Below are 27385 nucleotides of genomic sequence, written 5' to 3'. Positions count from 1 at the left end.
CATAATAAAGGGCATTTATACAAAGCCAATAGCCAACATCATCCTAAATGGAGAGACCTGAAAGCATTCCCTTTGAAATCAGAAATCAGAAAAGGATACCCTTTATCACCACTCTTATTCAACACTGTGCTGGAGGTCCTAGCGAGAACAATTAGGCAAGGTAAAGAAATAAAGGGCATCCAGATTGGCAAGGAAGAAGTAAAAGTATCTCTATTTGCAGATGACATGATCTTATACACAGAAAACCCTAAGGAATCCTCAAGAAAACTACAGAGTATTGGGATACAAGATAAACATACAAAAATCAGTTGGATTCCTCTACACCAACAAAAAGAATGTTGAAGAGGAAATCACCAAATCAATACCATTTACAGTAGCCCCCAAGAAGATAAAATACTTAGGAATAAATCTTACCAGGGATGTAAAAGACTTATACAAAGAAAACTACAAAACACTTCAGCAAGAAACCAAGAGAGGCCTATATAAGTGGAAAAATATACCTTGCTCATGGATAGGAAGACTTAACATTATAAAAATGTCTATTCTACCAAAAGCAATCTACAGATTTAATGCAATTCTGATCCAAATTCCAACGATATTTTTTAATGAGATGGAGAAACAAATCACCAACTTCATATGGAAGGGAAAGAGGTCCCAGATAAGTCATGTATTACTGAAAATGAAGAACAAAGTGGGAGGCCTTACTCTGCCTGATTTTAGAACCTATTATACCACCACAGTAGTCAAAACAGCTTGGTACTGTATATAGACCAACGCAACAGAATTGAGAATCCAGACATAAATCCATCCACATATGGGCAGTTGATATTTGACAAAGGCCACAAAACAGTTAAATGGGGAAAGGTCAGTCTTTTTAACAAATGGTACTGTCATAACTGGATATCCATCTGCAAAAAAATGAAACAAGACCCATACCTCACTCCATGAACCAAAACAAGCTCAAAATGGATCAAAGACCTAAATATAAAATCTAAAACGATAAAGATCATGGAAGAAAAAATAGGGACAACGTTAGGAGCTGTAATACATGGCACAAACAGTACACAAAACATTACTAACTATGCAGAAGAAAAACCAGATAACTGGGAGCTCCTAAAAGTCAAACACCTATGCTCATCCAAAGACTTCACCAAAAGAGTAAAAAGATTACCTACAGACTGGGAAAAATCCTTTAGCTATGACATTTCTGATCAGCTCCTGATCTCTAAAATCTACATCATACTGCAAAAACTCAACTACAAAAAGACAACCCAATTAAAAAATGGGCAAAAAACATGAACAGACACTTCACTAAAGAAGACACTCGGGTAGCTAACAGATACATGAGGAAATGCTAACAATCATTAGCCATTAGAGAAATGCAGATCAAAACTACAATGAGATTTCATCTCACTCCAACAAGGCTGGCATTAATCCAAAAAAACACAAAATAATAAATGTTGGAGAGTCTGCGGAGAGATAGGAACACTTCTACACTGCTGGTGGGGATGTAAAATGGTACAACCACTTCGAAAATCAATTTGGCACTTCCTTAAAAAGCTAGAAATAGAACTACCATACGTCCCAGCAGTCCTACTCCTTGGAATACATCCTAGAGAAATAAGAGCCTTTACACGAACAGATATATGCACACCCATGTTTACTGCAGCACTGTTTACAACAGTGAAAAGTTGGAAGCAACCAAGATGCCCATCAATGAATGAATGGATAAATAAATTATGGTATATTCACACAGTGCAATACTACACATAGATAAAGAACAGTCATGTATCTCTGAAACATTTCATAACATGGAGGGACCTGGAAGGCATTATGCTGAGTGAAATTAGTCAGTTGCAAAAGGACAAATGTTGTATAAGACCACTATTATAAGAACTCTAGAAATAGTTTAAACAGAGAAAAAAATATTCTTTGATGGTTATGACAGGGGGGAGGGAGAGAGAGTGGGAGGGGATATTTACTAATTAGATAGTAGATAAGAACTACTTTAGGTGACGGAAAGGCAACACACAATACAGGAGAAGTCAGCACAGCTGGACTAAGCCAAAAGCAAAGAAGTTTCCTGAATAAACTGAATGCTTCAAAGGCCAGTGTAGCAGGGGCAGAGGTTTGGGGACCAGTGTTTCAGGGGACATCTAAGTCAATTGGCATAATAAAATCTGTTAAAAAAACATTCTGCATCCCACTTTGGAAAGTGGCATCTGGGGTCTTAAATGCTAGCAAGCGGCCATCTAAGATCCATGAATTGGTTGCAATCCACCTGGGTCAAAGGAGAATGAAGAACACCAAGGACACAAGGTAATTACGAGTGCAAGAGACAGAAAGGGCCCCATAAACCAGAGACTACATCAGCCTGAGACCAGAAGAACTAGATGGTACCCGGCTACAACTGATGACTGACCTGACAGGGAACACAACAGAGAACCCCTGAGGGAGCAGGAGAGCAGCGGGATGCAAACCCCAAATTCTCGTAAAAAGACCAGACCTAATGGTCTTAGACTAGAAGGACTCCAGTGGTCGTGGCCCCCAGACCTTCTATTGGCCCAGGACAGGAACCATTCCCAAAGCCAACTCTTCAGACATGGATTAGACTGGACAATGGGTTGGAGTGGGATGCTGGTGAGGAATGAGCTTCTTGGATCAGGTGGACACTTGAGACTATGTTGGCATCTCCTGCCTGGAGGGGAGATGAGAGGGTAGAGAGTGTTAGAAGCAGGCGAAATGGATACGAAAAGAGAGAGTGGAGGGAGGATGTGGGCTGTCTCATTAGGGGGAGAGCAATTGGGAGTATGTAGCAAGGTGTATGTAAGTTTTTGTGTGAGAGACTGACTTGATTTGTAAACGTTCACTTAAAGCACAATTTAAATAAATTAAGAGTTAAAAAGTGTTGATTAAAAAAGTAATATGTAAGCTAAATTTCAGGTGATTAAAAAATATGGGCAGTTGCTGAACCTAAAGCATGCTAAGGTTCACGTGGTTTTCGAGGAAAAGATACAGATATTGATCGAAGTAGGTGCTAAATAAAATTTGTTAGATGTTTTAAGGGTGAGGGCATTATGGGAACATGAATGATTCCAAAGGGCTCCCTTTACCTCCACTCCCAACACTAAGCTTTTAGCTTCTTCTAAGCCATACTGCTGCTAGGACTTATAGGCAACTGATGGTAATGTAAGTATGGTTTGGGGTTTCACTGGGATCTTGTTAGACAAAAGAGAACCGGTATGGAACTTTTTTCTACATGTGTTGAAGCTCAGGGATGAGGATTATAAGGTAGTGGACCCCAGGGAGAACTTGACTGTCAGGAATCTTTAGATTTCAGGGAAGAAAGTCAACTCTGGCCCACGTGTAAGTGTATTGGGTCTCCCTAAAGCCAAAAAAGAATTTAATGGGTAGATTGTGTTCTCCATGCCTTTGAGGCTGAGAGTCCAGAGAGCTCAGGAAGAACAGGGAGGCCCTTCAGGCACCTCTCAGCAAGGATTGCCTCTTCACTTTTCACTGTCTAGGGGATATCCCAACAAACAGACCTGAACCCATCTGAGGTGAGCCAGCAACCAGAGAAAGGAAAATCAGCAGAATAATCAGAATGTGTACTCAGTAAAACAGAGATGCTAAAGAAGCTGAAAATATGAATAAGAATAAGAGCATTTAAGAAAATTCAAGTATAGCACGTGTTAGTGTGCATGCACACATACCACCTCCGCTCCCTGCCCAGAAGAAAAAAAAATACCCACTGCCATGGAGTCGATTCTGACTTATAGTGACCCTACAGGACAGAGTAGAACTGCCCCATAGTGTTTCCAAGAAGTGGCTGGTGGATTTGAACTGCCAACCTTTTGGTTAGAAATCTCTTAGCCACTGCAGTACCAGGATTCTGTGCATGCCCACACACTTCTAAGGATAGTCACCGTTAGTCCCATCCATTGTTAGTAGCTTGAAAGACTAAGTGCAAGAAATACCTCCAAGTACAAAGCCCACCCAGTTTTGTATTTTTTTTTTTTAAGTACAAAGCAGACATACATAAATGAAAATCATGAGGGAAAATTTGAAGACTATATTGACGAAATCTAACATGCAATTAATGGGAGTTCTGGAAGGAGACAAAAGAACAAATGGAAAAGATAAAAATATTCAATAAAAGAAGAAAATTTTACCTGAGTTAGACAAAGAATGGAGTCTGCTCATGAAGTCGAGACTGGGCAGATGAGAAAAGCACACATTTAGGCATGCCTTGGCAAAATTCCTGAATGCTAAGGATAACCAGAAAATTTTATAAATGTCCAGAACAGAGAAAGCAAATTCCTTACAAGGAAAAAAATCAGACTGGCAATGAAACAGCCAGTCTGTGCACCCTGAGAGAAAAGGCCTGTCTCCAAGGACTCTTTACCATCCAGGCAATTTATTATCTACCTTTCAGGGCAAAAATAAAACAATAAACCAGAAAACTGAGCTCAAGATAGAAGAAAAGAGAAGGAAACATCAGTTAGCCATTTAAATTAGATGAGGACAGACATCTCAGGATGGTGGAAATTGGAATTTAAAACTTTTGAAACAGAAAAGATTAGTAAGAGCATTCTAATGATCTCACTGTGGCAGAGCAACAAGGAAGGTAAGGTGTATTCTAAAGAGGGAGACGGAACTCTGCCAGTTATCAGAACACAGCATTAAAAAAATCCTGTGTAATCAAATAAGTATGGTATTTATTTAGAAAAAGACAAGAGTAAAGCTGAACAAAATAAAGATTGCAGACACAGACCAAAGGATACACGAGAATTTGATATGTGACAGAGGTGGTTGAATTCTGTTGGACAAGGAAGAAGGAACTACAGCTGGTTATCCACTTGGAAGAAGAGAGAAATAAAGTCCTATGCTTAGACAGCAAAAGTGACTTCAAGTGAATTATAGGTTTAATTTGAAAAAAATAAAAACATTGCAAGAAAATCGAGTAAACTACATGTATTATCTAAGGAAAGAGAGATTTTTCTTTGCCTTGTATGATCCTACACAGATATTTGTATATGTATAAACACCTAAAGAAAGTAATCAGTACATCCAATAAAAGATGGGAAAGGAAAAGTAACATTAAGAAAGGACAATACAGAGAAAGCATAATATAATATGGGCAAGCGTTAAGTCCAAACATTATATGAGGAACAAAATAGAATGGTTATATTCACCTGTTCATCTTAAATTGGGTGAAATAATCACAGTCTATTTATCTCCCACTGACAAATGGTAAACTTAAAATGAAATGACACTAGAAAGGGAGAAAAAAATATCAGGTAAATAACAAAAATTTAAAACGGTGATTTTTTTTTTTTTTTTTGGCATTTGAATAATTGCACAGTCCACCAAATAAACAGTCATGAACTTTTTGTACTTCATACTTTTCAGAATCTGACAGGTTAAGCACAGAGTATGATATAATTTCAAAAGCTTTACTTAACTCTTTCATATATATGTATATACTAGACACACACACACACACATAAGTAAACTTTATACCCTCCAAATCACAGATTACTCATTGTTTTCAAACACAATGAGACGTTAACAAATTAACAAGTAACTACGTATCTTAGGCCAGAGAGAAAATGTCAACAAAACCCCAAAAGGCAGAAATTGGTTAAAAAGGAAATCAAAATTGAAATGCAAGCTAATCAATAAATGACAACAATAGCTCTATATACACCCATGGGATGCAGTCAAATTGATATGCACAGAAAAACATGTAGCCTTATATGTATGTATTAGAAAACCAAAAAGGCTAAATGTAACTAAACCTTAAGTCTTGGAAGCTAGAAAAGTAATTGATGACTACCAAGAACAGGCCTTGAAAAGACTAATAAAAACATAAAACTTTCAGTAAGTTTAATTAAAGAGAAAAACAAAGATAAACTAGAACCAAAGAGGAAATAACAATAGTATGGAGATTAAATAACCTGTGAGGGAATATCATGTACAAATTATACCAAAAAGTTTGAAAATCTAGAAGAAACAGATAGTCTAAGAAAAAAATTATTTTAGAGATCTAAGGATGGTTTCATGTTTAAAAGTCAGTGAATGCACTTTTTATTACATCAACAGATTGAAGAAGTATCATTTGACAATCTCAACAGAGGAGGAATAAGTATTGTTAAAATTCATAGTCCATTTTTTACTAAAAACAAAAATTCTTATTCAGTAAGAAATAACCTCTATCTAATTCGATAAACTTTGCTCATGAGAAACTTCCAACAAAATCACAGTTAATGACAAAACAGTAGAAACATCCCCATTAGGACAGGAAGGAAGACAGGAATGCCAGCCATCAATCTGGTCCTGAGGATCCTTGGTAATGTAAGAACATAAGAAAAAGAAAAGGTATAAACACTGGAAAGCAAGAGACAAAAACGGCATAATTTGAAGATGGTATGATTTGCTAGTTAGTAACTCCAAGGGAAGTGACAAAATTTTTAGAATAAGAGAGTTCAGTAAGGTTAAAAAGGGTATAAATAAGACTAATAAATCAATAGTTTTCCTTTATGTCAGCAATATTCAATTAGAAGATTATGGGAAAAATCCATTCCCAGTATCAACAACTACTACTATAAATTTAAAAAGGTGCAATTCTATGTTAAAAAAACTATAAGATTTTCCTAACAGACATATTAGACCAAGGTAAATGGAAAAACATACCATGTTTCTTAATAGGAAGGCTCGTATTTTCCCATTTTCCACAAATTATAAATTCAGTGCAGTCCTAAGCAAATCTCAGGATGTTAAAATGGAACTTGGCAAACTAATTCTAAAATACATCTGAAAGAAAAAATACTCAAAAATAGCCCAATTTTATTTTTAAAAAGAAAAATAAGGGGAATGTGCCCTATAAGGTATTTAAATTTGCTTTCAAATAAAAGGCCATTCATTTAGTCATTCAGTCAATATCTTTTTGTATACTATATGCCTGAACTCTTCTAGGAATACAGAAGCAAACAAAGCATACAAAATTTTTGCCCTTTCAGAAATGTATATAAGGACTTCTGATTCTGGTAATGGTGGGATAGGTAATTTGAATAATTTCTCTCTCTCTGAGGTCAACTAAAAAAGTCGGGTTAATAAAGAAAAAACCTTTATAAAAGTACCAGAAAACTGACATGATAGTTAAGAATTACCAAGTCAAAACCTATGAAAAGATGAGAGGCCAGCAAGGCAACCCAGGACTGAAACCTTTTGTTTTTGCCCTGAGGACATGTGCTATCCGGAATAAATAGCTATGCAACAAAGCTGAACATCTGATTGCCTCATGAAGATATGAGGACAAAACTACACCCTCAGGGTAGGACGTAGACCAGAAGTTAAGCCAGCCTTCCCATGATCCAGATCTTACAGCCTGACTTTGGGTCATCTGAGTAGACCAGGTAAACTCAAGCTTGTAATGTGGAATTAATGTGTTCTCAACCAGGGCAAGGACCCCTGGTGACGCAGTGGTTAAGTGCTCGGCTGCTAACTGAAAGGTTGGTGGTTTGAATCCACCAGCAGCTCCGCGGGAGAAAGATGTGTCAGTCTGCTTCTGTAAAAAATTACAGCCTCAGAAACTCTATAGTTCTACTCCATCCTAAAGGGTCACTATGAGTCGGAGTCAACTCGACAGCAGTGAGTTTGGTTTTGGTTTAAACCGTAGCATTCCCAGGTACCTGGTGGAACTACATGAAAATTCTATGGAAAAAGATATTATTCCAGTCCTCAAAATAGTTCTACAGTAATCTCCAAATATAATATACAGCATATAGTCAAAGATATATGCACACAAGAAAACAAGATACCATGAACAAGACTCAGGCCTATAATTATTTTAGATTCTGGAATTATCAGATACAAACTATAAAACAATTATGTAGGGCACATTTAAAGAAATAAAAACCAAGCAGGGCATTAGAAACAAGAAGAGTGACACAGCATATTTGAAAAAGAACCAACAGAATTGCTAGATCTGAAAAATGACATAACCAAAATTAAGACCCCAGTGGATGCGTTTAACAGCAGCTGAGAAAATCAGTAAATCTAAGAAGATAGGTCAAAAGAAACTACTCAAAATGTAGTACACAGAGACAAAAAGATGGAAAACAGACAGTAGAAGACCGAGAGGACAGTGAGATGATCTAACATACAGTTAGCTGGAATTCCAAAAGAACAAGAGAAAGAAAATAGGGCATAAAAAAAACCCAGAAGTGATAATGGCTAGGAAATTTCTAAAAGTTCAATTGTTGTTGTTAGGTGCCATCAAGTTGGTTCCTACTCATAGCGACGCCATGTACAACACAACGGAACACTCCCCCATCCTCACTATCATTGTGCTTGGGCCCACTGTTGCAGCCACTGTGTCAATCCATCTCGTTAAGGGTCTTCCTCTCTTTCGTTGGCCCTTTACCAAGCATGATGTCCTTCTCCAGGGACTGATCCCTCCTGATAGCATGTCCAAAGTATGTGAGATGCAGTCTTACCATCCTTGCTTCTAAGGGGCATTCTGGTTGTACTTCTTCCAAGACAGAGTTGTTCGTTCTTTTGGCAGTCTACGGTATATTCAATATTCTTCACCAATACCACAATTCAAAGGTATTAATTCTTCTTCAGTCTTCCTTATTCATCATCCAACTTTTGCATGCATAGGAGGAGACTGAAAACACCATGGCTTGGGTCACATGCACCTTAGTTTCAAGGTGACATCTTTGCTTTTCAACACTTTAAAGTGGTCTTTTGCAACCAATTTGCCCAATACAATGAGTCTTTTGATCTCTCGACTGCTGCTTCCATGGGTGCTGATTGTGGATTCAAGTAAAACGAAATCCTTGACAACTTTAATCTTTTCTCCATTTATCACGATGTTGCTTATTGGCCCAGTTGTGAGGATCTTTGAGGTGTAATCCATACTGAAGGCTATGGTCTTTGATCTTCATTAGTAAGTGCTTCAAGTATTCTTCACTTTCAGCAAGGTTATGTCATCTGCATATCGCAGGTTATTAATGAGTCTTCCTCCTATCCTGATGCCCCAGTCTTCTTCATGTAGCCCAGCTTCTCAGATTATTTGTTTAGCATACAGATTGAATGAGTATGCCAAAAGGATACAACCATGACACACACCTTTCCTGACTTTAAACCATGCAGTATCCCCTTGTTCTGTTTGATTGACTGCCTCTTGATCTATGTACAGGTTCCACATGAGCACAATTATGTGTTCTGGAATTCCCATTCTTCAAAGTGTCATCCATAATTTGTTATGATCCACACAGTCAAATGCCTTTACATAGTCAGTAAAACACAGGTAAACATCTTTCTAGTATTCTCTGCTTTCAGCCAGGATCCATCTAACATCAGCAACGATATCTCTGGTTCCATGTCCCCTTCTGCATCCGGCTTGAGTTTCTGGCAGTTCCCTGTTGATGTACTGCTGCAGCCGCTTTTGAATGATCTTCAGCAAAATTTTACTTGTGTGTGATATTAATGATATTATTCGATAATTTCTGCATTCCGTTGGATCACCTTTCTTGGGAATAGGCATAAATATGGATCTCTTCCAGTTGGTTGGCCAGGTAGCTGTCTTCCAGCTTTTTTGGTATAGACGAGTGTGCACCTCCAGGGCTGCATCATTTGTTGAAACATCTCAACTGGTATTCTGCCAATTCCAGGAGCCTTGTTTTTTGCCAGGGCCTTCAGTGCAGCCTGGACTTCTTCCTTCAGTACCATCGGTTCCTGATCATATGCCACCTCCTGAAATCACTTAACGTCGACCAATTCTTTTTGATATAGTGACTCTGTTCAATGAGTCCAAACTTGACAAACATAAAAAAAAAACTCCCATCTAGACAAATCACATTAAAACTTCAGAAAACTAGAGATAAATATCTTAAAAGCAGCCGAAAAACAAAGTATAGCTTATTTTAAAATGAGCAACAGTTCAACTTACAAGAATGAAGGCCAGAAAATGATGTAATAGCTTTGATATGCTGAAAACAAACTAACAAAAAAACCCGCCAACCTAGAATTCTATACCCAGTGAAAATATTGTTCAAGATCAAATAAAGGTGTCTTCAGGCAAATGCAAATCAAGAACATTTGCCACACGAAGACCTAAAGATATTCAAAAGGCGAATTCAGTTACATTAAAATTAAGAACTCTTCATTAAGAGTCACCATAAAGCAAGTAAAACAAAAGAACAATAAAATAGAAGGTAACTACAATATGTATAACCTAAGGACTGGTGGAATTTCTAAGAGCCAATATGAAAAAGGACAGACCTCACAATAAAAAAAAATGGACAATTTATAAAGATATTTGTCAAAAGAGCAAATCCAAGGTTCAATAAACATGAAAAGATGACCATTTACAGTAATCCAGAAAATGTAAATTAAATTCACAATCAAATATCATTAACACACCTACGAACTGGCAAAAATTAAAAAGGGTGACAACAGTATCAGTGAGGATATGGAGGAACGAGAACCCTTACGCACTCCTTGTAGCTATATAAACTATTCTGGAAAACAATTTGGCCATATCTAAATTGAAGAAGCATATACTTTATAACCCAAAAAATTTCACTCCTTAGCATATACCCTAGAGAAACTGTTCACCAGGAAACATACAAGAATATTCACAGCTCCACAGCTCTTAATAGCCATAAACTGAAAACCATCCAAATGGCTACTAACAGTAAGAAAGGACAATTTTGCACTCGTAAGAAGTCGAACTGTTAAGTATTGCAAATAAACCGATGTCAGAAAAGTCAGAAGAATGGTAACGAGAGGGAGGGAATTCTACTGGGATACAGGGTCACTATGAGTTGCTAATTGACTTGACGGCAGTGAGTTTGGTTTTTGGAGAGGAAGTGCTACTGGAGCAGAGAAAATTGGGCTCCCTGAGGGTGCTGGCTATGATATACACAGTGTTCTTCAACAGTATTTAAAACTTTTCTTTAAACAGTAATATGTTCATGTTATATACACATACATATATCAACAAAAAAAATCTGCTAAGAGGCAACTTGTACATACTTTTACATATTGGGTATTTGTAATATTAGAAAGAATCAGGCCTACTAGAATATCAGTTCAGCCCTCTAAAGCCAATTTAAAATGTGTAAATGAGTAACGGACTTAAGACTTGTAATTTTTTATGTTTTTATGTGATTTGAAACTTAGAAACCTTACTAAGTTATATGAGGCACTGAAATATTCAAGAGAATGCAGGGTTCCACATATTTATTATTCATATTTATTAAGTTTATTATAATAATAAAAGATATTTATGTTCTTAAAAAGATTTTAAATCAGAGAACTAAAGTTCTTGAAATAGAAACTGAATATACTGAATTTTAAAATGCAGCTTAAAATGTTTACAGAAGTTTAATTCAGTTGTAAATGGAACAAAATAGTATCTAAAAGCCCATTATTTAAAGGTATTTGCTGAAATCTGCTAAACTCATCATCAGAAAAATAAAATTCCATGAGTTGACCTTAAAAGCTTAAGAAAGAGCTCTTTGGATTTATACTTTAAGGCATCAAATATGAATTTTAACAGCAAACTTCTATATAATCTTTTTCTCCCAACTTTTTCAGAATATGCAAAACAATATTTAACACTATCTCTCTTCCAATCACATGACAACAAACAAAAAAACCTATCCAAAAAGATCTTGGGGTTAATTTAATTAGAATTTATCTAGGATCATATGCAAAAACATAAACCACTTGGCAATTGATATGGTCACATAATACTGCTTTCAGAGTAGTTACTCTTTCTTTTTTTTTTCCAGGGGGTGGAGGGGAAAGGTCCACAGACCAATTTGAGCATCTGATGAGCGCTATGAATTCCCAGAAAAATGCCTAAGACGTACAAATGCAAAATTCTGAAATCAATTTTAAAGCCGCCAAACATCTCTTGAAAATCTGGATAAGGAACACTTACACTCTCTATTGTTTCAGTAGCCAACTACTAAGTCAGGGCTGAAATTATTTTAGACACATCATCTAGCAAAACAATTACATACTTAAGTTTTTATTATTTTAATTCTGAAAATTAATGCCTTTATGATCAAAAGCTCACTTATTCTGCTTTGTCACTTAAAGATGAACAAGATACTATTTTCTACCTATTAAATACACAAAGGTTTATTTTGTTTTAAAGAATACATTGGCAAGGGTGAGAAGAGCCATAAGCAATTCTCATACATTGTAGGTAGGAGTATATAGTTAAACGACCTTTCTGGACACAATTTGGAAATTATATATAGCCTCAAATTAGTGGGCAACGTCCAACTCTTTGACTTACCAGTTCCACTACTAAAAATTAATCATAATAATTTCAGATGTGAACAAAAATTTATTGCAAGGACGTTTATCAAAAGCACTCTTTCCAAAAACCTGCAGACAACATAACATGCTCGACAATGGCGGAGTAAACAGTGTAGGGTACAATGGAACATTACGCAAAAATTTAAAGTGTATCTAAGAAGAATATTTATAGTGGCGTGAAAAAGCTTCTGGGTGTACTGATAAGAGAATAAAGGTTCATTTTCTACACAGCACGATCGCTTTTTTTTTTTTTTTAGAAAGGGAAATAAGGTCTATAAACAGGAAAACAAGGCTAGAAGGGTATGACAAATTTTTCATATGGGGGAATTTTTTTTTAACATTATAATAGCAAAAGGCAGTGGGTTGGGAATAGCAAAAAAAAAAAAAAGATAGTAATTTACTAGATTTTATCTACTCTTTGTTTCTTTTGGCTTTGGCCTTGTTCTAATATGCATGCAGTAACAGGTATCAATTCTGTAAGTTTTTATTTATTATTCTTGCTGTTGTTTGCCTAGGCATTTAATGGTATTTGAGTATGAGCGAGTATTACATACTTCCACAGTAAGGAAAAAAACCTAAGTTACCCACTGGACCGATATGTTCTAACTGCAAAGTCTCTGGGAGGTTATATGTATGTCCTTAAGAAAAGTTTGTCTATTAAATTATTACCAAACAACTTATCATCTCCCAAACCCATAAGCAGATATGTGAAACCTTAAACAGAGACATGCCATAGTTCTAATACATTCTATAAGAAGAATAGTGGAAAATACTTTCGGAGAAGTTTACTTTTTGTCTTGCTGCTATTAATCAGTATTTCTGATTAAAAACAAACAAAAAAAAAGCGACCTAATACTAAAAAACCTATTGCCGTCAAGTCGATTCCGACTCACAGCGACCACCTAATACTAAAGAAGTTCAAATACTAGGCAATGACAAAGAAATTAAAGGAAAATTAGTCAATACTGACCAATGCAAGTCATATTCTGAACACGAAAATCTATGCTGTAACTTCAGATAGCATTTTATAATTTTCTCTTAGTGGAAGCCAAATGGAAATATATCTATTTTCTTTGAAAAATAAGACAGACTGAATGCTTCCTCAAGAATTCTTTAAAATTTGTAACCCTAATATTTTTACTATGAAAAATGTTTTGTTTACTTTTCAGGAATTCCTCAAGTTTACTTTTTGATTATTCTAATTTGAATTATTCTATTTTGATGATTTAATTATTTTATATCTAGGAGGAAAAATAAGTTTTAAATATAGTTCAACATATAAAAACAAGCTTCATCTAGGTTTGATTCTGAAGCTTACAGTCAAAGTAACTATTCTACCTGTATTCAAACATCCTGAAAGCTGGCTTGACGAAATAAAATTATAAAAATTAGAGCTGAAAGGGGCGTTAGTGATTGCTAACCTTTAACACCAGAAATCTTGTTATGATTCTTCTTTTCCTGCTGAACTCCACTTGCTATGTATTACGTCCTCCAATTAAATGTGATGTTATAGTTAGTCTTGCAATTATAGGCAAATGCAGTTTCTACTTAGTCTTTTGAAAAATTTAAAATAACTTACAAGTACTTATCCCTGATCTAGTACCCTGTGAAGGTGATTTTACGTATCAACTTTGCTAGGTTAGGGTTCCCAGTTGTTATTATGAAGTAGTTACATGTGATTAAATCAGTTGGCTTTAAATAAAGCAGAGTACCTTCCATAATGTGGGTGAACCTCAACAATCAGTTGAAGGTTTTAAGAACAAAAAAGGGAGTTTCCCTAGGGTGTATTCTGCCTCCAAACTATCAACAGACGTTTTGCTACAGCTCCCTCATTCTTCACTCTTCCCATGGCCTCATCTAAGGTTCTGTTTCTCTAAAGAACCTTGACTTAAGACTTAACCCAAGGATTAGGGGACCTTTGGTTGGGAATGATCTATCTAGTTTAATCTCCTAATTTCACATACAAAGTGGTTGTGGATTTAGAGGTTTGATAGTCAAAAAAATTACCTATCTCACATAAATTATATATTGACTAATGCAGTGCTTCTAGAAAAACCAAATCCTGTGAATAATCTGCTAAGTAAAAACAATTTAAATCAAATCAAGGACAACCTCAGATGGACTGTTTCCATCTGTGAAGTGATAAAAATAAGAAATGCTTCACATTATAGTTTTCTTTAAGCCTTCTTTTTATTTAGAGATTTTTCTGGTAAGGAGATATACCATAGGAAAGCAATTTCACTGGCAGTGAGGTATGTATATACTCTACCAAAATACTTCTTATTTTAACTGTTTTTAACTTTATTTACATACGAAGAAAATTATCAATGCATATCCTTGGCTCAACTATAGTATTAGCCATATCACATGGAATAAAACGAAATGGTGCTTGCATACAAAAACTGTTATTTGTAAAGCAATCTGATTTCATATTAAAAGGACTAATTTGTTTTTGGAAAGAGTTCAAAAGAACAATCACAATTTATCATGACCAAGACACCTGCACCATATTTTCCATTCCTCACAGCACATTTATTTCAGTAATTCCGTTATGTCGGTTCTTAGCATGAGCATAGTGTTACACGATTTCGTACATATAATTACATCCAAAACAAGTTCTAAAATTTAAATTGTAAACATTCTCATCATATGTAGAAATATGTCAATTGGTGTATTAAGTTTTGCTAACTGATCAAATTTGGAAGAGAATATAAATGAGAAAGTCTATTCTAAATTGTGTAGTGAGCACTGTTTATTAATTACATTTCTACAATGTTAAATAAAGAGGCAAACCTGTCCTGTAAGCATGTCAAATTTTAGGTGAAACATTAAAAAGAAACAAATCTGTTAACAAAAGGATGTCTTGCAATAAAGAACATTAGATTTTTTTTAAAATCTATTATGATACAAAAATGTAAAGGGTAAATAGCATCTTTGTTGACAAAGTAGGAGGTAGCATGGATGCACCACTTTATTGTCTGAGAAATGCAACTGGAGTAAAGAATATTTCCTTACCACAAATAATTTCCAGGAATATGTACATATTTCTTTTAGAAATATTTGTTTAAACAAATCTCCCTCCACTTTTTAGTATAAAAAAAACCGTTTTGTGTGGTTTTAAAAAAACACTTACACATCTAGATAGAATAAGTATTCATTGCCCTATTTGAGTGAACAGTCTCAAACTATGAAGTACATGATATTTAATGCCCTAAATTGAGTAAATTTAGTTAGCGGTTCCTGGTATTATACAAAACACTAAGTACATACAAACAAAATATAATATCTTATTTTTTTATGCAAGTCTTGTGGGGAATAAACAGAGCCTTGATTCTGGTAACACTGAAGAGAACATAATTTTCCAATAAGTCTGTCTATAAGTACCCATGTGCAACAGTTTATAAGTGGCTGCTTACATGTAGTAATGATCTTTTATTGAGTGAACACAGTTAACTGACAAAACGTAGTAAACCTTAAAAACACACCTTCCGCCCTATAAAATATATAGACTACTTACTGTTTTAAGTACTTAATTTGCTCTGATGTCATTGTAGCTCACTTTTCCCCATTTTCCTGTTTTACTATTTATAAACGGATAATTTAATGTGGCTTAAAAAAAAAAAAAAAGACAAAGAATTTCAAATTTACATCCAATTCAAATTTGCTATTTAAAAGGTTTCCTTGTTCTATGAAGCTGCTTCTGCCATTAGTAGAGAAAATGAAGTTTCTGTAATGGAGGCAGGCTTTTTAAGTAGTGACGTGACTTCCACCATGCCAGCTCCAGTCCGTGGAAGATTAGCGTTTACAATGTGCCGTTGTAAGTGCTTAATCCAGTCTTCCTGAACAGACAATGGTCCTCGGAAGACTAGGCCACAAAACCTATAGAAGAAGTTGATAACAGATCTCTTAACACGACTAATTCCCTTTATTTAAAACCAATTCATATAAAACCCATAAACATAAGGAGTAAACATATTAGAGACAGTGCTGCAGTAAGAGTTTCTAAGTAAATATAAAGTTGAAATAGTTCAATATCGAAACTCCCAATTCATATGTTTAACAGCTACCATAAACTCCAGTACTATTTACAGGGGTGGGAACATTATTAGAAGGTTAAGATAAATCAAAAGTCTTCATATTTACCTAACTTAATATAGTTAAAATAACTATAACTCAAAAATGTATCACTCTTTAGGAAAGACCCTTCTCTAACTCAGAACTCTTTAAGCTGCAGTGTTGTTGCATGTCTGTGTTTGTTGTATGTAAGTATGGAAAGGGGGAATGAATGAGTATGTACAGATATACTTAGAAGTATAAACCAAAACAAAAGCAAACGCACTGAGAAAATGTGTCCCCAGTAAGGAACTCAAGACACTAAAAACAAACAAGCAAATCAAACCTAATTAAAACAAAAACAAAACAAAAAAGCCACCCTTATAAGTCACATTACAATAAGTCTATTGGGTAATGTAAAAATCGTGATTACTTTTTGAAATAGAGTATATTAGGTATTAAAAGTACAGTGTATTTTACACCTTTCTCCAAAAAGTTCATTTATAACTTGTTTGTTAAGAATGCATTCCATTACAAATTAAAACCCCCAAATAAAAAGCTAATATGTCTCAAAACAAAAGGTGAAGAAACTGACCAGATTTGGCAATCTATACCTGCATCGGAGAATGTAAACCTCGTCAGCACCATGAGGTAATGTTAGCATTTTCTTCTTGCTTCCAGATCTTGACCTTGATTTCTTCTGCTTACAATCTAAGGCTAAAAAAGGGAAGAAAAAGACTTAACGTTCCTCAAATATTTCAAAATATACAAACATACATATACTTCTAAAGAGGTCAGGCCATGTAAACCAAGTTAGGAAAGCTTTGCATTCATTTGCATTCATCCCTGAAGCATGCACTAACTTGCAGTTGATTCTCTAATAGTAGTGAGAGATTATTTGCATATATTCTTCCCATGCAGTTTTTTCAAATAACCTTCTGGTTAAATCTCCCTTGTTTCTAGGAAAATTATAACCTTTTATTTAGATTATTAAATTAAGTTTGCATTTGATTACTACTCCATTAAGTAGGTCTCATGCTTTTGAAAAATTAAGGGAACATCAACAATGTAAGAAAAAATTCATGAAAAATAAATTTTCAAAGCAATTCACTTTGAATTCTGTAACAATAAATAGCTCTTAAAAATTATATTCTAGCCCTACATTTGAAAGGGCAGAAAAGCTCAATTTTCTTTTTTTTAAAACTCAACCTGTATTGCATGTACAGTCATCTAACTTTAATTTTACTAGAAAATAAATATAAATCCAAATTATCTCACATGACAAGTTTAAAAATGGACTGGAAGTTTAATGCTAACTATTCTTGACATTTTGGACACTTCTCATTTTCTCCAATAGCTTATTTTAAAAGTATGATTGAGATAGGAAAAAAAGAATTTTATATTAAAGTGGACCAAAATTTTAAGGCTGTTATTGAAGTTTTTTCATCATTTTATTTTTCCTTCATTACTTATCCTTAAGAAACAAAATGTGATTTAATAAAGGGAAATAAAGAATTTTTTTTTTTCTTTTAACTAGATAGGAATTGACAGGACATTAAGATTTTAGTGGTCTTTGGACGAATAAATGGATGATAATAATCCAGGGTGCTGCTGGTCCATTAGCAGAAAGAGAAGGTAAGAGTTTACATCTAGGGATTCAAGGGGTAGGGATACAAATGTAACAGAAGAGTTACCCAAATGACTTTTCTTCTGTTAACTTGCCCCTGAAATCTGGAAAAACGTAGGTAAGAGAGAATAGGAACTGGCTATTCAATGACTCTGTGGAATGAGTTGTTTCAAGTCCAGATTCCAAAAGAACCGATGCTGCTATCACAAAAACCAGTAAACATAGTTCCTTATAGTAGTCAAGTGGCAATGCTAACAGAAATGTCATACAGAAAATTAAAAACTTGAGAAGCCTAAATCTCATTCAAGCCACTGCTTTCAGCTTCCTGTCATTTTCCTGTTTAAAAGTAAAATCTAGGACTTATTCAAGTCTTTCTCTGCTCATCCTCCCAAGAGTCTAATACGTAAAGAACTGCTGTAAGTTAGGTATTAAAGAATGGCCTACTTCACAGCTACACAATCAAAATCTGGGAATATAAAAGTCTTAAAAGGTTGTCATTACTTATCTCAGTCAAGTGCCTGGCACATAGTAGGAACTCGACAAATACTCCTGGAATAAAGTAAACAATAAAGGAACCTCTGACTTAACCTTTGACACTAAAACAACATGAATGGAAATCTGTTCTACCCATATGTAGTACAACACCTCTGCATCAATTGTTTAAAAGAGTATGTTGTGCTAGTGGTCACACAAATTCTTCAATATCCTAGATATAAATCACTAGGTGGTCTAGCTTATGTGTAATGGAAAAGGAAGCAAAACTAGGCTCTTCACAACTAGCAGGAAGAGTGAAGTATCATGTACTTTTGTAATCAGCACCTTCTCCTACTTGATTTGGAGAGCAGTTTGGGTTTAAGTGAATTTTAAGCAATTCATACACTGGAATAGTTGAAGGTACTCAAAGAGCTAAATGCTGCCAGCTGTCAACTACTCTTTCCCTATCTGTAAGGTAAACCACAGAAGATCCCTCTCTTACTTGGAACACAGCAAGCATTTGGTATCATGAGATTATAGGTAGAATCTTACTTTGATGAATTGCCGCGCTGTATTCAAACTCCTTTTAAAATGCAAATAAGTTACTATAGGATACAAATAATAGAAGACATCATAACAATCCTTTAAAAATTTATTCACAGAATGCTAATATTAGGTGTATAAAGAAACTGAGCAAGAAGGGTAGAGGATGGTGGGAGGGATGTGAGAATGTTTTTATCAGTTACAAAGCATGTAAATTTACACTTAGATGCTTTAATACTTTAAAAATAAAACTGGATATGTTTACCTGAAGTACAGAAATTATTTTTACTTTTTCTTTAATGGAGAAAAAAAGACTTTTTCCTGAGTTTTGTTGCTGTATAGATTCTAGCGACTCTGAAGTTTAGGCTGTTTTATGAATGATCAGATCTAAATTTTAGATGAAAATCCCATAGCTTTTGTAGAAATTAATATTTGAAGATATTATAACCTCGGAAACATATGAGTGACACTCTCTACTACTCAGCGATCCAAGTAAAGTTAGAGAATCTCATGCACTGAGAATCCTTGGAAACTTGTCCATAAAGAAAAGATGATTTTAAAAATCTGCCATCTCTGATAGCCATACTTAAGTGCCTCAGTGTCTTAATATCTCTAAATTTCTTATCTCCTGAAATGTCATTTATTGTTTTTTAGCAGGTAAAATATAAATACATTTTACAGGAATAATTTTTTCTAATACCAGCCTCCACGCTGCAATATTACCCATACATTTTAGAGAAATCTGTAAAAAATTAAGTATTTAACATATTATTAATATACACATAGAGGAGACATCTACATGATACCCAGTAAACGAAAGACGATTTACATAAAATGTTCCACTAAATAAAAAAGAAGATGAACAAACATGTTTATTATACAAAATGTCATTTAACAAGACTCTATTATATCTTTTTTTTTTTTATATCTAGAGGGAAAAGTGTTTTTATTACGGGCCGTGCCAGGAGTCACTGGAACATTAAAAACAAAACATTACTAACACATTCAGCTTTAGTATAATGCGGATCATCGATACTTGTGATGAATAGTCAAAGGTTTAACAAAGTTGTTTATATGAACACAACCTACTGGCTAGACAACTTTGTCATACAAAGCCTTTCTTTGTAGTAGGATTTTATTTAAACTTTTTTTTTTATTTGTTAGTGTCCAAAACAAAACACCTTTTTTCCCCTTCCCAAGTATTTGAAATCTGTTAACACTTTCTATACTTGAAATTTACAAAAAATACATTAGCTTTAGAAGTTCTTCCTTTTCTTCTCCTTGAGCATAACTGCTTCTTTAGAAAGGAACAGGTCCAATCACTCAAATCTTCCTAAGGTTCCTACTGAGGGTGGTAGAAAGGGCTCAATTGATCCATTTAACCCGGAAGAATGTAAAACATTTTTGAAGTTACCTGAATTATGAAAAGAATCAACACCGCTAGAGGGAATGTTCTACTTTTATGGAGAATAACTTGAGCTGTAAGGTCATATACAAAAATTTTAGAATATACCTTTCACTAAAACAGCTGTTTTGGTCAAATAGAAATATTAGAGAGAAATACAATAGACTTATGAACCCTCAAGAACACCATGTTGCTATGCTATAGAATACAACAATGACGACAACAACAACATACCAGTGTAAAGCAAGTCAGTAACTAATACAACACATACAAATTCAAGTCGTTTTCTGACCTTATTTAGTTTTATACATAGAAGAAAAAAAAAAATACAGTTTTGGCTCTAACATTTTAAACTAGAATCCTTTGTCCTTTCTACTACCCGTTAAATATAATAATTCCGTCAACAAATTTTATCTTCTTTTTCCCTCAATGTACACAAATGACCTCAGACATATGTATTTCAATAAAACACTTGAAGCTTCTGTGATTAAGAAGCGTACCATAACTAAATTAGCATTCATCCCCACATATTTTTATTTGCAATCATCCTTCCTGCCCATTCCTTAATAGCTCCATTTAGTCTGTTTCGTTCCTAACTGGTTGTTGGTACCCCTGGGGGTAAAGTGGAACTTAACATAATAACCAGGTTATCCATACCCAAAATAAGAGGCACTGCATAGCCCTACTACAGGAAAGAAAATTTCTTCTTCATTTAGTTGACCTGTATTTAAGGCTACATACTACTGTACAGGCAGTAGTAGCTACAAGCTGATTCAGGAGGACAGCAGGGACAAGGATGTTATAAATAAATAAGCCATCATATCACCTTCATTGAAAAGCTGGTAGTGGTGGTGGCGGTGGTGGTAGAGGGTGGTGAGGTAGGAAGAGGACGCATATGTCCCAAGAGGTAGACAAAGTGATATGGATAAACTGAATTTTAGTTACTGCCATTAATCCTTCAAGGATCATAAGCCCCAAGTTTATAAGAAACTATGCAAATAGCATTTTCTTTCTCTCAGCTCTAACTATGAAAGAACTGGTGCTTTCTTGAATTTGAAGAATCATGGTAGCTTTGATGACATAGGGATGGGTGTCATTTGTACAGAGGTCAAATTCTCATTTCTTCAGCTTATGTATGCCTTTCTCTCTGCAAATAGTGCTTACCAGACTTGCTTCGTGGACATGTGACCTAAACAGTTGCACAGGCCCCCCACCCCACACTTGGTTTGAGGCTGTACTGTTAGTCTTGAAATTCTTAATAATTTTTGAATAAGAGGTGGCACACTTTCATTTTGCATCAGGACCTGCAATTATAGTTAATTTGCTCGTCCTGAGTACCTTTACCCTTAGTGAGAAAGCCTTCACTCAGTTCCACCTCTTAATCTCTTAGTCTATAAAAAGTCGCTATTAAGATCAAAACTGCTATAGCCCATTAAAATTGGAAAGGACTTTCCTACTCCAAATACCAACTCTTTGCTCCTAATTATACCCCTATAATCAGACCAATCATTATTCCCAAGATGTATATATAAAGCAATATAAGTGATTTACTGTTAAGAAAAGCAATGCTCTCCTTCCAATCAGGACTCAAACATCAGATAGACTATTAGCAACCTCTCAGGTGTTTATTTTCACCATCTTTTCCCTTGATATCATCACTCTAAAATCGAACACTTTTTTAGTACCCTAAATAACTTTCAGGAGCCCTAGTGGCACAGTGGTTAAAGTGCTTGGCTGCTAACCTAAAGGTGGGTGTTTTGAACAAACCAGATGCTCTGTGGAAGAAAAGATGTCGCAGTCTGCTTTCATAAACATTTAAAAAAAAAAAAAAAAAAAACCCTACAGGGCAGCTCTACTCTGTCCTGCAGGGTCGCTAGGAATCAGAATCGACTTGAGGGCAATGGGTTTGGGTTTTGTTTTTTGTTTTTAAGTAACTTCCGTTAATTTTTAGAGTTTTCATTCTCATTGACTTAAACAATAATTAACCTAGAATCACACAGTAATCAGTGGCAAAGTTAATTAGATCGTACATGCCATAACATTTTACCTTTAAGACGATGAAATGTAAAATATCTAAAAGGTAAATTTCCTTTGCTTTGTTGTATTAAGTTTATGGCTTAATCTCTAGAATGGACAGCTAGCTTAATTTTGCCTTACAAAGTGGGAGGTTGTATTAAATGTAGATAAAAGCCTTATATGCTGCTTTCAGAGAAACAGTTAAACTGCAAACGAGCATAGCCTTTATTTAAACTTGGGTCTACTCAGAACAAGAAAAACATTCAAGAAGCCTCTGCTACAAGTAGAGGGGATGATTAGTAAAATAATATTATGAGCAAGTATTATCAAGCTGTAAAGGGAAACGGTAAACACAGATATATACTTTAATGTGTCTGTTGATAAAATTTATACATTTTTATAGACAGAGAAAATGAAGCAGACTAGTTTTATCACCTTGCCAAAAGCTAAAAGCTAACAATATCCATTCTTTCTGAAGGCCCTGTAACACCAGTTGCTTAGTGGTCAGTTAAGAATTAAGGAGATAGCAAATATATTATTTCTTTGTGGTAGCAGGTAGAAAAAAAAAATTTAATTTTACCTTTCTAAGTGAGTTAGACTAGCATGCTGTTTTAGTAAGCACAATAGGCACTTGCTATCAATAGTAACCACTTTCCTAAGACTAAGACAAACCTAAAATTGAAATAAACATTAAAATACATAATCACGAATTTTCAGCCACTTTTGTTTAGAACTGAGTATAATCACATTTCCTGCCCTCTAAAAATCTCAGTATTTAATCACATTTCCTGCCCTCTAAAAATCTCAGTATTTCCAAAATAGTATTCATATGTGGTAGGAAGAGTTAAATAATTGTTCTTGATTACAAAATTAGTTAAGTCAGGAAACCATCTTATTTTAAAATTTCCTTTAAATTATATTCAATATAATCATGTTCAACTGAAATTAGATAGGGCTGACGATAATTACACTAGTAAATCTTAATGTCACAAGTCCATGGTCACAATGAATCTGATTTGGCTTTCTATAATTTTCAAGTACTTTATACATTCCAGACAAAATCCAATCTATGACCAAACATGCAAATAGCTGACTAAGTATGTTGTGTTTTAGCTAACTTTCAGCTAAGGCCACTACGTATTTCAAACACTGGAAAGTAAGAATTAGCCTTACTTCTCAAACTCTAGACACAATAAAGAATTGTAAATCCTCCTCTACCACATCCCGAGTAAGTGAGGAAGCCATTCATCTTGCCTTCATCTCCAAACAAAGAATGTCTAAGGAATCTCTGGGCAGCACAACTGGTTAAGTGTCCGACTCCTAGCTGAAAGGCTGGCAATCCAACCCCACCTAGAGGTGCGTCACAAGACTGTCCTGGCGATCGGTTTTTGAAAGGTCACAGCCTTGAAAATCCTGAGTACAGTTCTACTTAGACACACATGGGGTTGCCATCGAGTCAGAATCAACTTGACAGCAAACAACAGACATGGGTTTTCTTATTTCCTTAAAGCAGATCAACTGAAGTTTAGCTCTGGCCAGGAACATGCCTTATTACTGTATCTTAATCCAGATCATAAATAGCCATCAGGAAATTCACGTTAGAATAGAGATCATAGCAAACACAAACACTACAGCTGAGGATATAAAGACACTAGACACATAGAAGAACTCCAAACATAAAAATCCAAGTTAAGTCAGCTGTTATGCCAAAACAAGATATAAAAAGCAAAACCCAGAAAATCAGCAAATAACAAAACCAAAAAGAATGCCAGGGAGCTAGTTTAGACTCTCACGAGGAACAAGAATGTTGGCCAAAAAAAGACACTCAACCAAAATGAAATCCTAAATTTTGTAACCAATGACCAGCAAAATTAGGCATCATAAAATATAAGAACTTCATGCCCCGATAGCGCAAAACTCTTAAACTCTATTCTCCTAAAAACAAATTTACTGATTCAGTAACTGTCGTTATTTGTTTTGTTATAGTGGACAGCTGCACGATGAAGTTTTGCTAGATAAATGACGAGGTTAGGAGACAGTATGGTAGTAGATTCATTAACTGTATCGGTACAATCATCTTCCCAGTAACAAGATTTAAAACCTTGAGCTACCTCTGTCACTTTCTCCTATTTTATTCCTCTACTTCCAACTAATCTACTAAGTCCTACGTATTTTAATTCTATAGTATCCTTACAGCTATAATCCTTCCTCCTTTACATCCTACTGTCATTGCCCTAAATGACCTCACCTGTAATTTCTTCCCCTCCTCACCAAACCATTTAACTTTTATTTAAAAGGCAGTTTAAAAACTTTACCCAAATTCTTAAAAAATCTTTAATGGTTCCTCACTATAAAATTAATTCCAACATCTTAGATTACCATTCTATGTCCTCCACCTGACCCAACTTACCTAACTCTTCCTCTATCTCCCACTTCCTAGTATTTTTAATAAATTTTCTTCACTGTCCCACGTTGCTCCCTTTTCCTTCAGGAATGCTCCTTTCCCACTGTGCCCACACTATGTCCTTCTCTTTCTCCACCCCCGGTGTCCATTTCCATTTCTGTTAGCTGTCTTTTAGGGTCCAAATCAAACGCTACTTCTAAAAGCATTGCTGGGTCCTAGTCAGGCTGACAAAAGCCCTGGTGGTACAGTGGTTAAGTGCTCAGCTGCTAACCTAAAGGTTGGTGGTTCGAAGCCACCAGCTGCTGCAGGAGAAAGATGTGGCAAACTGCTTACTTAAAGACTTACAGCCTTGGAAAACCCTACAGGGCAACTCTACTCTGTCCTATGAGGTCACTTTGAGTCAGAATCGACTCAGTGGCAAGCAGCTGAAAATACTTTGCTCTTCCTCTGAACTTCCACAGTGTTTCACACATACCTCTTCAAGGGCACTTGTCAATTTGTCTTGTCTTGTATTACAATTATGTACAAATGTGCTTTTACTATATTGTAAGATCCAATTTATCTCTGCAGTATTTAGCACATAGCACAACGCATTAACCAGACCCAGCCCAGTGCTGCATTAACCAGAGAAGGTATTAAAAAAAAAGCTTGTTGAATTAGTGAATAAATCTGCCCATCACCTATTAGTACTGTGTGCAATTAGCCCCATACATGTTGCAATAATACAACAATTATGGTATCCATAATGGTGACTAAGTACTCAGGTGATTAAATTATATTCACTCCACTGTTTCACAAGGCAGAAATAAGAACAATATTTTGGAAATATGGTATCCATAATGGTGACTAAGTACTCAGGTGATTAAATTATATTCACTCCACTGTTTCACAAGGCAGAAATAAGAACAATATTTTGGAAATATGGTATCCATAATGGTGACTAAGTACTCAGGTGATTAAATTATATTCACTCCACTGTTTCACAAGGCAGAAATAAGAACAATATTTTGGAAATATTATTGTCAAATGCTTAGGATAAAATCAAGTTTGACACTTAAAAGACTAGGTTTCCAACAGTTGACTACCTTGCTAAACCTGAATAAATGACATGCTAATGGAAACCCTGATGGTGTAGTAGTTAAGAGCTACAGCTGCTAAACAAAAGGTCAGCAGTTCGAATCTACCAGGCGCTCCCTGGAAACCCTTTGGGGCAGTTCTACTCTGTCCTCTAGGGTCACTATGAGTCAGAATCAACTCAATGGCAATGGGTTTGGCTTTTTTATTGTGCAAATATACAAACACATGCAGATACATGTTCTTCTAGCTCCTAATGAAGAACGAGGCCCTGGATAATACATACAAAGCCTGGTGGCGATCTACTTCTGAAAGGCTACAGCCATTGAAAACCCTATGGAGTGCAGTTTTACTCTGAACACACAGGGTTGACATGAACTGACTGTGCAGCAACTGGTTAATGAAAAACAGTACTACAGAAAATGTAGTTCCCGTTACCCAGTACTACATAGAATGTAGTACCCATAAAGTAAAAAAGCTATCTTTCACTGCCTCTAGGATAACTTCTGAAAATTCAAGTTTGGCCAGGCTACTTTATTTTTTCAAAAATCCTTTAATGACTTAATTTTTTAGCAAAGCATTTTAATTCCTCTTTCCAGCATCACCACCTTCCCAAATATCTATAACTGAATCTCCTGACACTTCCTGAACCCAAATTTCACCCCTCTGTGCCCACACTATGTCCCTTCTCTTTGCCTGGAATGTGCTACTTCATCTCCTCTTCCTAAAACTCTACTCATCCCTCAAGTTTAGGGTCTGGCTAAAACCTAATAAAGCTTTCCCTAATAGTACAATTGTACTTATCTCACTGGCTTATGATTATGTTTATGCAGCTGGAGTAGGGGGTCATCTTTATAGCCTCAGGGATAGCACAATCCTGGTACGATACTAGAACTCAATAAGCTTTTACCGAATGAATAAAAATTTCCTTCAACTACTGGTTTTATCAAAAAAATAGTAACAAACATACCAACACGAACTAGACATTTTTTTTTCTTTTTTCTTTCTCTGTTTAACAGGGAAGACAAATAATAAAGGCAGCAGAAAAGAAAGGAACTCAACTTAATGTCCAGCTCCCCTTGAAAGGAGGCCAGACTACAATGAACAACCTGAACTCTTATAGCACTTGCAGTCACTATACTTCTTGGTTGTATAAGACCTTGCGCAGTTCTCTAATTTTCATTGTTTTGTAAGTGTTGCTAACAGTGCTTTCCTAACAAGAATATAAATTCTTTGATGACAGGGATGTGTCTCATACTTCTCTCATATTTAAAAAAAGTGAACTATACATAAAAATTTGAAAACAGCAAGTAAAGAAAATTTACCTGCTACATAGCAAGGTTATGATTTCTAAGCTCTTATTATTGCTGCTTCCAGCCAGTACCAACCCCAAAGAGAAAGAGGAGCAATGTTTTCCAACCTGTGGGTACTGACTTCCTAA

At 35.3% G+C, this 27385-nt stretch overlaps 1 protein-coding gene across 8 annotated transcripts in view; it reads right to left on the bottom strand.

The window, feature by feature from the left end:
- Positions 1–13450: 13450 nt before the first annotated feature.
- Positions 13451–27385, bottom strand: part of ZNF644 (zinc finger protein 644) — a 134147-nt gene continuing 120212 nt past the window's right edge. For 4 of the 8 annotated variants that reach the window (XM_049879838.1, XM_049879837.1, XM_049879839.1 and 1 more), the window contains 2 exons: positions 17016–17118; positions 13451–16227 (listed from right to left, as the gene is read on the bottom strand). In XM_049879838.1, coding sequence (XP_049735795.1) covers positions 16035–16227; positions 17016–17118 — 296 coding nt within the window. In that variant the 3' untranslated portion in view covers positions 13451–16034. The remainder of the gene's footprint in view (positions 16228–17015; positions 17119–27385) is intronic. The other 4 variants (XM_049879834.1, XM_049879833.1, XM_049879835.1 and 1 more) reach the window with 1 other exon arrangement.

The sequence above is a fragment of the Elephas maximus genome, chromosome 3 (genome assembly GCF_024166365.1).
Source record: "Elephas maximus indicus isolate mEleMax1 chromosome 3, mEleMax1 primary haplotype, whole genome shotgun sequence".
NCBI lineage: Eukaryota > Metazoa > Chordata > Mammalia > Proboscidea > Elephantidae > Elephas > Elephas maximus.
Note: the sequence above shows the minus strand (reverse complement) of the source record. Positions and strands in the feature narration are given on the sequence as shown.